Source organism: Tachypleus tridentatus, chromosome 12 (assembly GCF_004210375.1).
Source record: "Tachypleus tridentatus isolate NWPU-2018 chromosome 12, ASM421037v1, whole genome shotgun sequence".
Lineage (NCBI taxonomy): Eukaryota > Metazoa > Arthropoda > Merostomata > Xiphosura > Limulidae > Tachypleus > Tachypleus tridentatus.
The window spans coordinates 97529803-97544791 of record NC_134836.1 but is presented as its reverse complement, the minus strand read 5'-3'; the positions used below and the strand labels follow the sequence as shown (position 1 = coordinate 97544791).

The 14989-nt window shown below is 35.2% G+C and overlaps 1 protein-coding gene across 1 annotated transcript; it reads right to left on the bottom strand.

The window, feature by feature from the left end:
- Positions 1-1337: 1337 nt before the first annotated feature.
- LOC143234098 (uncharacterized) lies at positions 1338-9748 on the bottom strand. The gene is made up of 2 exons (XM_076471162.1): positions 9591-9748; positions 1338-5328 (listed from the first exon to the last, which is right to left on the bottom strand). Exon 2 carries the CDS (start codon positions 5323-5325, stop codon positions 3709-3711), a length of 1617 nt encoding a protein of 538 aa, XP_076327277.1. The 5' UTR covers positions 5326-5328; positions 9591-9748; the 3' UTR covers positions 1338-3708.
- Positions 9749-14989: the final 5241 nt, after the last annotated feature.

Below are 14989 nucleotides of genomic sequence, written 5' to 3'. Positions count from 1 at the left end.
ACAGTACTTTTCCTAGCGGGAAACGTAAAAACTAAAACGTTCGGATTGCCGCTCGGAAAGGGCTCTTTCTACACCAAGTTCTGTGCTTTATTTATTAGCACATATTTTTTATAAAAAATGTGTACCTGCAAAATTAATCAGTATGAGTAGTTCTTTTGATTGCAAAGTTTTCTTTTTTTCTGTAAAATTAACCTTTAATTTAGCAGTGTAAGAGTAGAGGGAGAGTAGCTAGTCATCACCATCCACTTCCAACTCTCGGGCTACTCTTTTTACTAACGAATAGTGGGATTAACCGTCACATTATAACGCCACCACGGCTGAAAGGGTGAGCATATTTGGTGTGACAGGGAATCGAACCTGCGACCCTCAGATTGAAAGTCGAGTGTCTTAACCAACTGGCCATGCCGGGCCTAACGTTTTTAAATTTCAAATAGGTTTCACACATCTAACTGTGTGTAAACTTCATCAGGATAAATTATATTTTATTCAAATCGGGAAAGTTTAGCAGAGTGTGGAAGAAACACATTTACAGACGATGTTATTTTTATTATAAATTTTAGGCCTATGATTCCAATTTTTTTTTCCATTTTCCATGGGAGGGATCTTCACGAAAAAATGGGACGTTATTTTTAGCAAAATTACCGTTGTATTATTTTAACGCGTTCCTACTTGTATCTCGTAAGAGAATGTTATTGAACGAGTTTCGATAAACCAGCTGTCATCTGCTCTCGTTTAGCCTAACATTTTGCGAATATTACATTGTTAAATGATCTTAATATTGAAATGTATTTATTACTAGTGAAATACCCATATTTTGAAAGCATTAATATACATATATATTTTTTCTTTGTCCAGGAAGTACATATATTTAGCCATTAAAATTTTCAATTTGTAAATTGTGAATATTAACACATAAATATATTTATCTTCAAACAAATCCATATCCTATCGCGCACTTTGCCAGTTTACTTCCGTTAACAACCTCGATTCTTACAGTCATTCAAATATGAATCATTTTTGTCTCTCAGCTAACGCCGTTTTATTATATATAGACTAAATAATGTTTGTTCATTTTGTATTATATATTATGCATATATATATATTGAAATTTTTACTTCAATAATTAGCTTTTTGAAAGTATTGTATTTAAGATAATTTAAAAGTATAAGGTTTATAATTTGTTTAAAATCAAATTTTTATCTAAAATGGATTATATAACATACATACATTATGCATAGCAGTCACGTACATTTTTACTGGATGTGAATTTCTTTGTAATGCAATCTTTTAACGAGAAATTGAATACAAAAACGACAGAGGCGTGTAACTATATTGGAGACATTTATTAACGTAAACTAGTACAGCGAAGACTAAAAAATTATGGAGGATAGAGTATATCAACTCGATTAAAATACAAACCAAAGTCGTTTGAGGTTGGTTTTAAAATATTCAAGTTTACAGCAGAAAGTGTTTATTTAAACACAAGGCCAAACGCAATAGGCTATTTGTACTTCGTCCATAGCGGGGAATCGAACCCGTATTCAAGCGTAGTAATTACGTAAAGGTACCGTCGGCCCCACTATGGGTTTTCGTTTTCTTTTAAATTTCGGGCAAAGCTACACGAGGGCTATCTGTGCTATTTAGCAGTGAAAGACTAGAGGAAAGGTAGCTAGTCATCACCACCCACCGCCAACTCTTGGGCTACTCTTTTACCAACGAATAGTGGGATTGACCGTCATATTATAACGCCTCCACGACTGAAAGGACGAGCATGTAACGGGGATTCGAACCAGCGATCCTGAGATTACGAGTTGAGTGCCACAATGAGATCAACAGAATTTAATATACAAATGAACATGTATATACATTGCTATTGAATTCCAAGTAGTCTAAAAACATGTTTCTGATGTTTCATAATTTCGTTTTCTTTGTTTGAATTAAACTAAATTTCTTCGAAGATATACGAAAATATTTTTCTCAATATTCTAATTTCAACATAATTGATGTAGATGTAGTAAAGAACATTTGTTTGTCCAATCTTACAAGAATAAAATGATTTTAAGTACAATATCTGATTTCTCAAAAACGTCATATATGTATTTATTTTCACCCATCTTATTACTAGATTTTTGTGCTCGCCTTTATTATGCACTAATAAGCATCTGCCCTTCCAAAATTGTTTCGAGTCTAAAAGTTCCCTGGTGGAGTAACGGTAAGTCTGCAGACCTAAAAAGAATACTTTGATTTCCCGAAAACATAACATAATTATGAGTCAAAGTTGATAGTTCTATAACAAAACATTTTAGTGTGAACCCTTAATAGTTGCGACACTTGACATTATTTCAGGCAAGATTAAAATAAATTAATATATGAAACGTTTTAAAACTTTTTATTAGCTATATTTGGGCCCGACATGGCCAGGTGGGTTAAGGCGTTCGAGTCGTAATCTGAGGGTCGCGGGTTCGAATCCCTGTAGTACCAAAAATGCTCGCCCTTTCAGCCGTGGGGATGTTATAATGTAACAGTCAATCCCACTATTCGTTGGTAAAAGAGTAGCCCAAGAGTTGGCGGTGGGTGATGATGACTAGTTGCCTTCTCTCTAGTCTTACAGTGCAAAATTAGGGACGGCTAGCGCAGATAGCCTTCGTTTAGCTTTGTGCGAAATCCAAAACAAACAAGCAAGTAGCCTGTTGTGTTGCCTCGCAACTAAACAGTAACATCATAATAATAATAAACCGTTGTCAAGAAATACTGTTTGTTCTCACTTTATTCCTTGTAAAAATAAATGAATATATAAGTAGAATGAAACGTATAGATAAAGTTTCGGATTGGATTGCTTTTGAAATAAGAAATATTTCTGTTTCAATCTCGACGAAAAATTCGAAAACCAAAAAGAATTAAACTTTAAATAGTTTAAATTCTCTTAAATCTGTATTTTTAGAACCTTAGTATCGTTTTGAAAACACTTAGCAATAAAATAAGCATGAAACAAATGTAAGAGTAGTAACATTTTTAGAGTACAAAAGCAAAATTTACATATCTTTAAAAGTAAAATAAATAAACCAAAGGAGAAATAATGGAATTTACCGAAATAAAATATGCTCTAAAAGGACGGAGGGCGCAAGTAATTTTGGACGAGATTTATTATTCTTTGAATAATTCTGAATATCTGAATATTTTTTGAACAGTCAAAATTATTTCTTTACCGTAAACAGTTTTAGTTTACACAAAAATATATAATTTCTAATGTGACAGGCAGAAGTTTTGATTGTTAAGAAATACATTCTATCTAGATCGTAAACGGTTATAATTTACACAAGAAAATATTATGACAGCTAGAATGTTTGATTTATATAATAAATTCTATGGATTCACCAATTAGGACGGACATCGTCAATTAACAGTTGATACTATAACGGCTAATGTAACATTGTGACAATCCAGCAGTTTTTTATGTTTTTTTATGAAGACGTACAAAGACGTATTTAACAAATATAAAAGTGTATTTACCTCACGTGAAAAGAATAGAAGCTAAAATAAATCAGTTTCACTGACAGTCATAATTCTCTTCTTACTAAGATACTAGTTTAGAACAATTGATACGAATATGGAGTTAGAGTGAATGAGTAAAAAAAAATTGAACGATCATCATTTTCGTCTTAACTGGTCACAACTGGATTTATAATGTATCAGTTACTATAACGACGTTCAGTAGACATCCATTTCTGAGGAGACGTCAATGTTACCCGTAATGTTTTGATTTTTTTCACGGAATTCGGTTGTATTTATTTCTTTTATTAGTTCATCTGATCTCTTCCCTTTAGTCGTGCCAGGTGGGCTAACTGTAGAGTTCAATATATCATTTTCCATATCCACGTCAAATGGATTTTCGCCTAAGTCTGAAGTAGTGTTCTCAAAGCTTATGTCGTGTATATTATTTTTAAGGACTGAGATGTTTTCCTCAGAAATTACATCGGAAAGGTTATCTTTATGGATCAAGATATTATTTTCAGAAACCATAACTGGTGAGCTTTTCTCAGAGTTAGCTACTTTGTTTTCGGTGATCATATGAGACGGGTATTTTTCAGAAATTGTAGCATGCTTGTCATCATTCACTTCAGATGCGTTTTCTTTAACATCTGACAAATTATTTCGTGAAACCCAAATGAATGAGTCTTTTTCCAGCCCCCAAATATGCCTCTCAGTAGCATTAAGCATTTCAAAAGGATTGCCATCAGGGTCTAATACATCCATTTCAATAACTGTGTTTTTTAGGTTGTATTCAGATTTCAAGACGTCGTTAATTCCAGTTGTATTGATCAAGTTGTCTTTAGTTTGTGAAGAATCTACATTAGTATTTATGCTGATTAAACCACCTTTAGAGTTTAAAGTAGATATGTTTAAGGGACCGTCTTCAGTTTCGGAAATATTCTTCCAACCAATGGTATCTACGGATTGGTTAACGCTCGAGATGTTTTTCCAAGATGTGTTTTCTTTACTGTCTATAGTTTTTATGCTCGTGACGTCTGCAGTATTTTGTGTGATTTCATCTGTTTCAGGAAGCTGAACAGTAGAATTCGTTCTATTGAATGTAACTACGTTTTGGGCATACTTTTCTACGTTTAGTTGTGTGTCTTTCAAAAGCTGATCATCGACTTCTGTAACGTTTAAGGCAACCTCAAAAGCAATGTCATGTGATATATTTGTGTTTTTGGTTTTTTTCAATACATAGAATTCTTCCACTTTCGATGCCTCGGTTGAAAGTTTCTTCAGTACAAAATCTTGGGCTGATACAATCTGAAGGTCTATAGATCTTGTTGTAACTAGAGGAGAACCAGAGCTCATGCCTTTTACGCTACTCTCATTTGTTATTTTATGGGATTCGGTGCAGAGAACTTCTTTGCTGCTGGTACTTTCCACTATCGCTTCCGTGGTATCAGCAACGCCGTTATCCATTTCTTCCAAAGCGACTGTTTTAGTCACGTCATCTGGTTCTTTTTCAGATTCAGTGGTAGCTATTGCGCTGTTATTCATCCTAGAAAAAACCTCTGTGATTAACTCATCGATATGGGTATCAGTTGGTTGCTTGGAGTGTGTTGAATTATCTTTCGATGATGTCTCATCCAGACTGGGAGTTGTTCCATCAAATATTCCTTGATTCTTTTGGAATTTATCAGCGACGTATCTTACTGTTGTCTCAAACGAAGGGATAGATGGCACGTCTTCCAGGTCAAGTAGTGTTGTAGGTTTTTTCTCCACTGGAAGGCCCACTGTCGCTATTATTAAACAACCAATCAGAAATGGAAATTGGCAAGTTACGGTCATTCTCTGTAAAAATAAAAATACAAGTGTTGTGAAAATAATAAACATGTATTGTTACACATATCACTATATCTATAACGAAACATAATCATTGATGTATATAAATCAATCATATCAGGAATGGATCCAGGAATTTCGAAAAGGGGATCCAAATGAGTATATATCCTAGCAAACATGAATGGGCTTAACCTTTCTAAAAAACTAAATGAGGCATGAAATGCTACTAGCCACAATCCCTAACTTTTTCTGTTTTTGGCAGTCACTCTTACTGGTTTTGTTTGTTTTTTGAATTTCGCGCAGAGCTAAACTACAGATATCTGCGCTACCCGTCCCTACTTTAGCAGTGGTAGACGAGAGAGAAGGCAGCTAACCACCACCACCCACTGCAAACTCTTGGACTACTCTTTTACCAACGAATAATGGGATTGACCGTAACATTATAACGCCCCCTCAGTTGAAAGGGGGTGAGCATCTTTGGTGTGTTTTGGTTTGTTTTGAATTTCGCGCAAAGCTACACGAGGGCTATCTGCGCTAGCCGTCCCTAATTTAGCAATGTAAGACTGGAAGGAAGCCAGCTAGTCATCTACTCTTGGGCTACTCTTTTTACCAACGAATAGTGGGATTGACAGTAACATTATAACACCTTCTCGGCTGATAGGGGCGAGCATCTTTAGTGTGACTTGATTCGAATCTATGACCCTCATATTAGGAGTCTAGCGCCCTAACCACTGAGCCATGGCGGGTCTCACTGTTATTGGAAAGTTAGCAGTAATAGACTCCAATGACAAACACATTTTTTCTGGCGAAGAAAATGGGGTGTTTGATAATAATGTGTGTGTGTTTTCTTATAGCAAAGCCACATTGGGCTATCTGCTGAGCCCACCGAGGAGAATCGAACCCCTGATTTTAGCGTTGTAAATCCGGAGACATACCGCTGTACTAGCGGGGGGCATTTGATAGTAATACCGATGAAAAGGTCCCCTTCAAAGACTTGTGGTGGATTTTAAATCGATCATAATACTTTGGAAGGAAAGATCCTTTATAGCTGTCTTCAATATTTTATGTATTACAAATGATCCAGAACATCTTTTCATATAGAAATACAAACATAACCTTTCCCAGAAATTATTAACTTTAATATTTGTACCACACGCTTATCTATTTTTCTCCTTGTTTATATCCAGTATTTTACTTTTTCCTTTGATTTTCCTTTTTTTTTTGCATTTAAAAGGGGGGAGAAACCCCACCGGACTTTCCCCTAGATTCATCCATTGTATGTAATAATGTTTTATTAATTTGTATTCAGATTACTTTTAACTGAAGACGTTTATCACTTAATATTAACTACTGTTTTAAGTTAAGCACAAAGCTACATAATGTGCTTTCTGTGCACTGCCAACCACAGGTGTCGAAATCCAGTTTCTAGCGTCGTAAGTCAGCAAACATACTACTATACAACTACGAGGCTAATATTAAGTAACCGAGCACACACACACACAACAAACAATGGAAAATATTAAATATCATCCAACATTCTAACAAAATAAGTATTACATTTAACTATAATATAAGCTATTCATAAATTGTGTCTCCCTGTTATTTTTCGAATACTTACAGTCTTATTCACAAGAATAAACCAGACTGAAAACAATAAAAACTGGATGAGATAACCAACCATACGTTTTCTTATCAATCTTAGATAGACATAGTTTTTGAGACAAAGCTACACAAAAAGCTATCTGTGCTTTGTCCACCTTGGACAATATTAACTGTAAGGATTTAGTCTGTAAGCATACTACTGCTTCCATGGGGGACTACAGGAATAAGCAAAGCAACTACAGTTTACAGAACTACATACTCTTTGCTAATCTCGAATAGAGCTTTCTCTGTCTAAGTTTTGATTTATTCTGTACAGGTTCAATAATGAATAACATTAGACTAAGATTAAGGCTTAAATCTTGTGTTGTTCGTTCATAATCGTTTCTATACTTATCAATACATCTATATATTAAAAGTAAGTCTATACATAATACAAACACATATTTGCAAGGCAATAACACGTATTACATAGTTCAAGGTACATTAATATTAAAGGTTAAAATCTTCGAATCCCTATCACACCAAAAATGCTCGCCCTTTCAGCCGTGGGGGCATTGTAACGTGCGGTCAATCCCACTATTCGTTGATAAAAGAGTAGGACAAGATTTGGCGGAGGGCGGTGATGACTAGCTATCTTCTCTCTAGTCTTATACTGCTAAATTAGAGACGACCAGTGCAGATAGCCCTCGTGTCACTTTGCTCGAAGTTTAAAAACCAACCAACCAAACAAACAATTTCATTCTCATCATTAATTTCTGTAGAATTAAAATACGATGACGTTGAAGTGTATCTTCAGTTGATGATATTCTATAATAACTGATTCAAGATAGCGTACCCGAATTAGCTGCTAAACTCGCTTTCTTTGTCTAGTCGACAACGTTACCTCGTGACATTTTTTCTCTTGCAGTATTAGTCGGTTTTATCGTTTTGACAAGTCATCTTTACGAACAAACGATATTAAAGCGCTAATCCTTTCAACTCAGATGCTTTATGCTACTAAAATATCGACTATAGAGGGCTAAAAACAACGCAACTAGAACATAAATCTCGACATTTACTGCCATTAGAGGATAAAAAGTGAATAACCAGAAATTTAAAATAAAAGGCCATATTAATAACAAAATATGCTTACATATCACAATAATATGTTTTAAATTTTCCAGTGTGGACAGGTTAAACTCTTCGGTGAATAATATATCAGTTATAATAACGACAAGGCCATTCGTAGCTGATTGGTTAGCGTGAATCGAACGAATAACAGCTTGTGTTCCCTTTATTCCAAAAGTGCGTTCCGCACTTTAGGGATGTTTCTGTGCTATAGAAATGACGATTAATCCCACTGTGTTATCTAATAAATGTAGTCCAATAGATGGCAATGGTTATTATTGACTAGCTGCCTGCCCTATAATCTGTTACTTCAAAAGTAGGGACGGCTATGCGTTGATAACCCTTGAACCTTCTGTGGCTTTGCTTGAAAATTCAAAAACAATATGAAAGAGATGGGAACGACCATTTTCTAGCGGTTAATGTGCCCGACTGTGCATTGGAGGTTCAGTAGTTCGTGCTCATTACAACTGTAAAAATATCGGAGTCGTAGGTATAAAAATGACAGTCAAAACTAACAATTATATTAGGGTAGCCCACGAACTGGCTATGGGCTGTGGTGTTTGTTACTTCAAAATTAATGACAAGAAGTGCAGAGAACCCTCGAACATGTTTACGTGGAATTCAAAAAACAATAACATTAAACAAACAATGTTATATGGATCGATAAACCAAAGGGAATTTTTGTGCAGAGATCTGATGATAAAAAGCTGAAGTAAAACAGTAAACATGAGGGGAAATCTGTAAAGACATGAAATGCTTTAATGTTGTAGAAGATACTGCCAAAATATGTGGAATTATAATGAGAAAACTATCACAGCTTCCGGCTGGACCTCTTCAGTAGGCTGTTTACGAGACCCAGCCAGTAAGTTACAATGGTTTAGTAATTCGATCGAAGACTTTTCTCTGCAGTAAGTTACTACAGGCGAGGACGTTTGCTCAGTGATCATCACGAAGAAAAAAAATGTTTTGAGATAAAAAAATGAAACACATTTTTACAGTTAATTAAAAGCTCAAAACTCTTCCTCTCTGTATGCATATGGCAGTATATGCATTCTGGGACAAACAATAATTAATAAAAGCATGCTAATGATCTAAAAGCCTCATTGATTACAACGCGCATAACCGAAATGCATCATTCTTACTGAAAACCCGCATCTAGCCAGTTGCAAGTTACCATGACAACACATGTACATTAAATCAATTTCATCACGTAAGAAAGGATCAAACTTTACAGCATTTACTAAAAATTTGTTGCATGAATATTATTTCAAAATAATAAAAGTTTTGAATAAATGGGCCTTTCAGTATAAGGTTTCGTGGAGCTGTTTAAATTCTAGACTTAACGTTTTATCTTTCTATTTATTGATCATCTAATCTCCTGTTCAGGATAAGAGATGCTATGAAATACACAACACAATGCTTTACTACGTTGTAACACAAAACTTTCTCTGGAGCTCGGATCAACGTTTAAATAAATGGAAAATAAACAATTATATATACATTTATTTACACTCTGGAAAAGTTAGAAGCCCCAGCGGGTAATAAAAAGTATTAAAAAATACCGTTTAGTTCCTGTTACTGACAATGATCCTCCCGAGACGATAGGAACACTTAAAAATATTTTGATGAGATCGTTCGCAAGTCCAAATACCTGTAAGAACCTGGAACAGTTATCCGTATCTGATGGCGAATATTGCGATATTTCTGACATGCGCCTTGCACACATTACATATATATACTCGTCTTCAATAAGCTGGTTTTGCAATGGCGTGTCTGAGACAATCGATAAATCCAATCGTTGTATCTTATGCTTTAGAAATGTTGAAGCAGGTACGTCTGGTGGTTCATCTTATAAAAACTATCTAGGTAACATAAAAACACTTAAAATAATATGGAATTTTCATTTTGTCAAGTGATGTGACTGCTTTAATGTTTTAATATTTTCGCTAATACCTGAAGAAAAAAAACATAAAATAATTATTTTTGTATTTAATTAATTAAGGTACTTGAATCTGCTTTAAAGGCAGTTTTTACATACGTACTGGTGAGTCGTTTCGACTAAAACAAGCAGTATAACACATAAAATAATAAAATTAAACCTAAAACATATGACATTTGATTGCATGATTTTATGACACATCCTTTTCGTAGTCTTTGTGATCCAGTAAAACACAACGCAAGTTGAATACATCAATACATATTTCCGTCAGGAAAACACATACCGAAGCGACTGAAAGAGTGGACAGTAAGTAACACCTTAAAGCTAGATTAGCAAATTAATTTTTGTAAAAAAAGTGATGATGTTGTTTTAAATTAAGCACAAAGCTACATGATGGGCTATCTGTGCTCTGCCCACCACGGGTATCGAAACCCGGTTTTTAGCATTGTAAATCCGCAGACATACCACTGTGCTACTAGGGGGCGATAAAGTGATGAAGAAGATGGCTTAGTGGCTCATAGAATGACTCTGAATTTTTTCCAAGTACAAACGTTCAGTTCATAGCTCCGTCATCTATTGACCAATTTGAGATCTAACTAAAGGTTTGGACTCAGGATATCAAACTCTCTCAGTTTACAGATTTGACCACGCCTAAAGGCTCGCAGTGGTAAGCCTACGGATTTACAACGCTAAATTCAGGGATTCGATGTTCGTCGGTGGACTCAGCAGATAGCCAGATGTGGCTTTGCTATGAGAAAACACACACACTCATAGGTTAATTTACTCTAATCCTGCATAAAATAATATCAATTTGAGGGTAGGCTTGTAGAGGTTCTGATGAGTGATAAAAATGAATCAGGCACACGCGCGCTCCCCGCTTGATATTACTAGTACTCACAAATTTCGCGCGAAGCTACACGAGGTTTACCTGAGCTAGCCGTCCCTAATTTAGCAGTGTAAGACTATCTTCCTTCCCTCTAATTTAGCTTTATTAATTTAATATGCCAATACTTCATCCTTCCCATATTAAATTAATAAAGCTAATATAACTCTTATTTTCTGGTAGCGTCCTTTAAAGAGATTCTTAGGATGTATAAGGCACGGGTTGACTGTATGATAGAGTTCTGGATTTTGTAGGTTGCGAGTCGGATTGGAATTTGAGATACCATAAAAATATTCTACCCTTAAATTTAAAATTGTAAAGATAATTTTAGACCACTCTGCATTTCTACAATGGTTGCTGCATATAATTAGTGAAAAGTATGTGGTTAATATCATAGTTAATGAACATTGAATAAAGTCATTTAACCCAACCTCCAAGTACATAACATATATTTCGTGGAACAATATTTCTGATGTATATTGTCAGTACCATGAATAATAGTAACAAAAAAGACGTGCCAATCAATAATACGTCACCCGCTGGTACAGCGGTAAGACTAGGGTTTTACAATGCTAAAATCAGCGGTTCGATTGCAGTCGGTGGACTCAGCAGGTAGCCCAATGTGGCATTGCTATAGAAAACACACACACACAGAAACACATACCCTTATCTAGGGTTAATGATTAGGGATGAAATTCCAAGTAACCACTGTAACTCAGTGACAAATGGTGACCGTAATTATGGATTGGAATTATTTTTTATTGTATTTTAAACATTTTGGCTGCTGACTAATTCAGAAGTAAAAATCATATGATCAATGCAAAAACAAATTCCAAATTCTCTATAAATATAGGCTCATTGTGGTGAGTGAAAGACAACGAAAAGCATCATACACATGACGAAGGTTTGTTTATTTTAGAATTTTACGTAAAGCAACACAAGGACTGTCTGCTCATATCTTTTCCTAATTTTAGACTAGCAGGAATACAGTTAATTATTAAGTTACTATTTTGTGTTAGGACAGTTGGACAATACAGTTGCTCAAATAGCACACCCACTGTTCTAAAATGCATACAATATATTTTTGTGGAATCATAAAGTGATTCACGGTGCTGTAGATTCACAGTCTCGGCAAGCTAAACGGTACTACAAGTAACTTATAAAGACGTATCTATCTGCATTTTACATATAATATATATTAAGCTGTAATTATCTATATTACAGGCAATCAATCTATGTGCGACAGTAGAGTGTCAGCAGATGTGCAGTCTATTCAAGGAATCCATCCAAAACCATAAAGTTTGAAAAGTTACTTTAAAGTTTGTAGCGTTTAGTCACGCAAAGTGCGACTTTAACGTCACGTGACGTTTGTATGTGATAACCACTGTTATACTTAAAACGACCACGCACACCATTCTGACATCTTCCAATATGCTCACATTTTAAATTTTAATGAGATTTTCTAATGTTCTCTGTCTTCACTTGATATTTATTTCCTTTCCTTCAATTGATGACATTTTTTTTTCACTTATTTATTTTGTTTTTGAACGTAATTTAATATTCACTTGACAGTCAAACCATCATTTTTGGATTGCGCATCTGAAAAGAACTCGTACAATACTTGGATTCATTTATTACTTTCGTAGAAACTGTGATTTGACGTTTTTTTAATTTCCAAGGTTTCAAAAGTAAATTTACTTTAATTTACAGACTTTATTCTTCTATGGTTCATTCATTTATTGAAAATTCTTTGCTGTTTCACAAATATCTGTAGCATAAATTAAACAAAAAAAAAAAGCCAGAAGTTAACTAAATTAGCACGTGATCGGTGCATTTAAATATTTATTTTCTGAAACATTAAGTTGGACCAATGATCGGTTTCATTCACCACCATACGGCTTAACGAGACAATTCACAAACATGAAACACGTTTGTTCGTGTTGAATAATTTCTTGAGCAGTTAAGGTTGGTTTGTTTTGAATTTCGCGCAAAGCTACACGAGGGTTATCTGCGCTAGCCATCCCTAATTTAGCAGTGTAACACTAGAGGGAAAGCAGCTAGTCATCACCACCCACCGCCAACTCTTGGGCTACTCTTTTACCTACGAATAGTAGGATTGACCGTTACATTATAACTCCCCCACGGCTGAAAGGGCGAGCATGTTTGGTGTAACGGGATTCGAACCCGCGACTCTAGGATTACAAGTCGAGTGTTTTATCCATCTTGCCAAGCAGAGCCATATCAGTTAAAGACTGCAGTTTCCAGCTGTTTCAGTTATCATCAGTTCAGCTAGGTCGGTGCTGGAAAACGTTATCCAACCGAGCTTTATATTCATAATAGTTTGAAAAACAATTAATGTGGATGTTTCATGGTACTGATTTAAAACTCTCGTTGGAACATATTAATGTTTAATTGAACAAGTACCAATAATTCTAGTCAAAACGACAGATAAAGTTCTAACTAAATTTGTAGTGAACGATTATAATCATGTGAGAATAAACCAAATATACACCAAATCAAATGTTTTCCAAGTTTTGTTTTGGTTTGTTTTGGAATTTCGCACAAAGCTACTCGAGGGCTATCTGTGCTAGCCGTTCCTAATTTAGCAGTGTAAGACTAGAGGGAAGGCAGCTAATCATCACCACCCATCGCCAACTCTTGGGCTACTCTTTTATTAACGAATGGTGGGATTGACCATCACATTATAACGCCCTCACGGTTGGGAGGGCGAGCATGTTTGGCGCGACTCGGGCGCGAACCCGCGACCATCAGATTACGAGATTTTCAAGTTATTATGAACACAATGCGCTATTAAATAATATTTACCACCACCTATGTAGTTGAGCTTATGAAAGCTGAAATAGTTATAAACTATATTCCTTAACCGATAAAGACGTTAGTCGTCAGGAGAACTAAATCTTGATTAGCTTTATGCATGTGTGTGGTTAAAGAAAATAGTTTGGTCTATAATAGAAGAAAATTAAAATGGTCTCCAATGAGAGAATACGTTTTCAATTAACTTTGGAAAGGAACACCGATTCTTCTACCTGTTTATCAGTTGGTTCACCAAGGGCTCTGTGGCATATAATTACACCTCTTAGAATAGTATCTTTTGGATTTCCTGACCAAAAGAATAAAAAAAAATGTTTAAAAAGTGTCAGAAAACTTGTCGGAGCCCAAACTATTTCGTGGAGGATAAATAGAGTAGTTATTAGTGTAAGAACAAGTTTACAGCTTATTTGGACACAAGGTATTAGTGTAAGAACAAGTTTACAGCTTATTTGGACACAAGTTATTAGTGTAAGAACAAGTTTACAGCTTATTTGAACACAAGCTATTAGTGTAAGAACAAGTTTACAGCTTATTTGGACACAAGTTATTAGTGTAAGAACAAGTTTACAGCTTATTTGGACACAAGCTATTAGTGTAAAAACAAGTTTACAGCTTATTTGGACACAAGTTATTAGTGTAAGAACAAGTTTACAGCTTATTTGGACACAAGTCATTAGACTCCCTAACTCCAACGATTACATATTCGGGGATTCGTTAAGCAGGTACACACAAACAATCTTTTTTTTTCTACAGTAGTTTTAATATGATTCATGTATTATGTTAATCAATCTCGTACCAGGGGCTCATATGTTGGTGAGATAAGTTCCAGGATTAAATCATTTGGAGCCCAGTTGTGTGCAGTATAAGTGCTAATGAATCTCTGGAAGATGTAACAGGTAGTGTCGCACATTCTGGGTAGTCAGTGAAATAATTGATAAGTTAGGATACTTAACTAGGTTTTTCTTACAAGAAGGTTTAAGCAACACGAAGAGGCTTAGTTACTGGTTGAATGGAGGGCTTATTATAAGGTTCTGTGCCAAAAAGGCTTCTCGGTGGTGGAAAGGTATATTTATGTTCTATTAGCCAATGTTTATCCATCTCAAGAACGAAAGCTCCATTTTAATAGGGTATTAGTGGTTTACCATCATTCGTCTGGATGGACAGAACTAGGAACAAGAGTTCTGAACAGCAAGTGGTTATCGTATTACAGACAGTAATAATAACAAATCACAAAACTGTAGCCAGGTGGATGCCCACGGGAGTAACAGAGTTCATGTATTCAGCGAGGGATCTTAACTGACCAGCAG

Excerpts from the sequence above, each read along its gene's own strand:
- LOC143234098 (XM_076471162.1), bottom strand. The coding sequence starts at position 5,325 with ATGACCGTAACTTGCCAATTTCCATTTCTGATTGGTTGTTTAATAATA.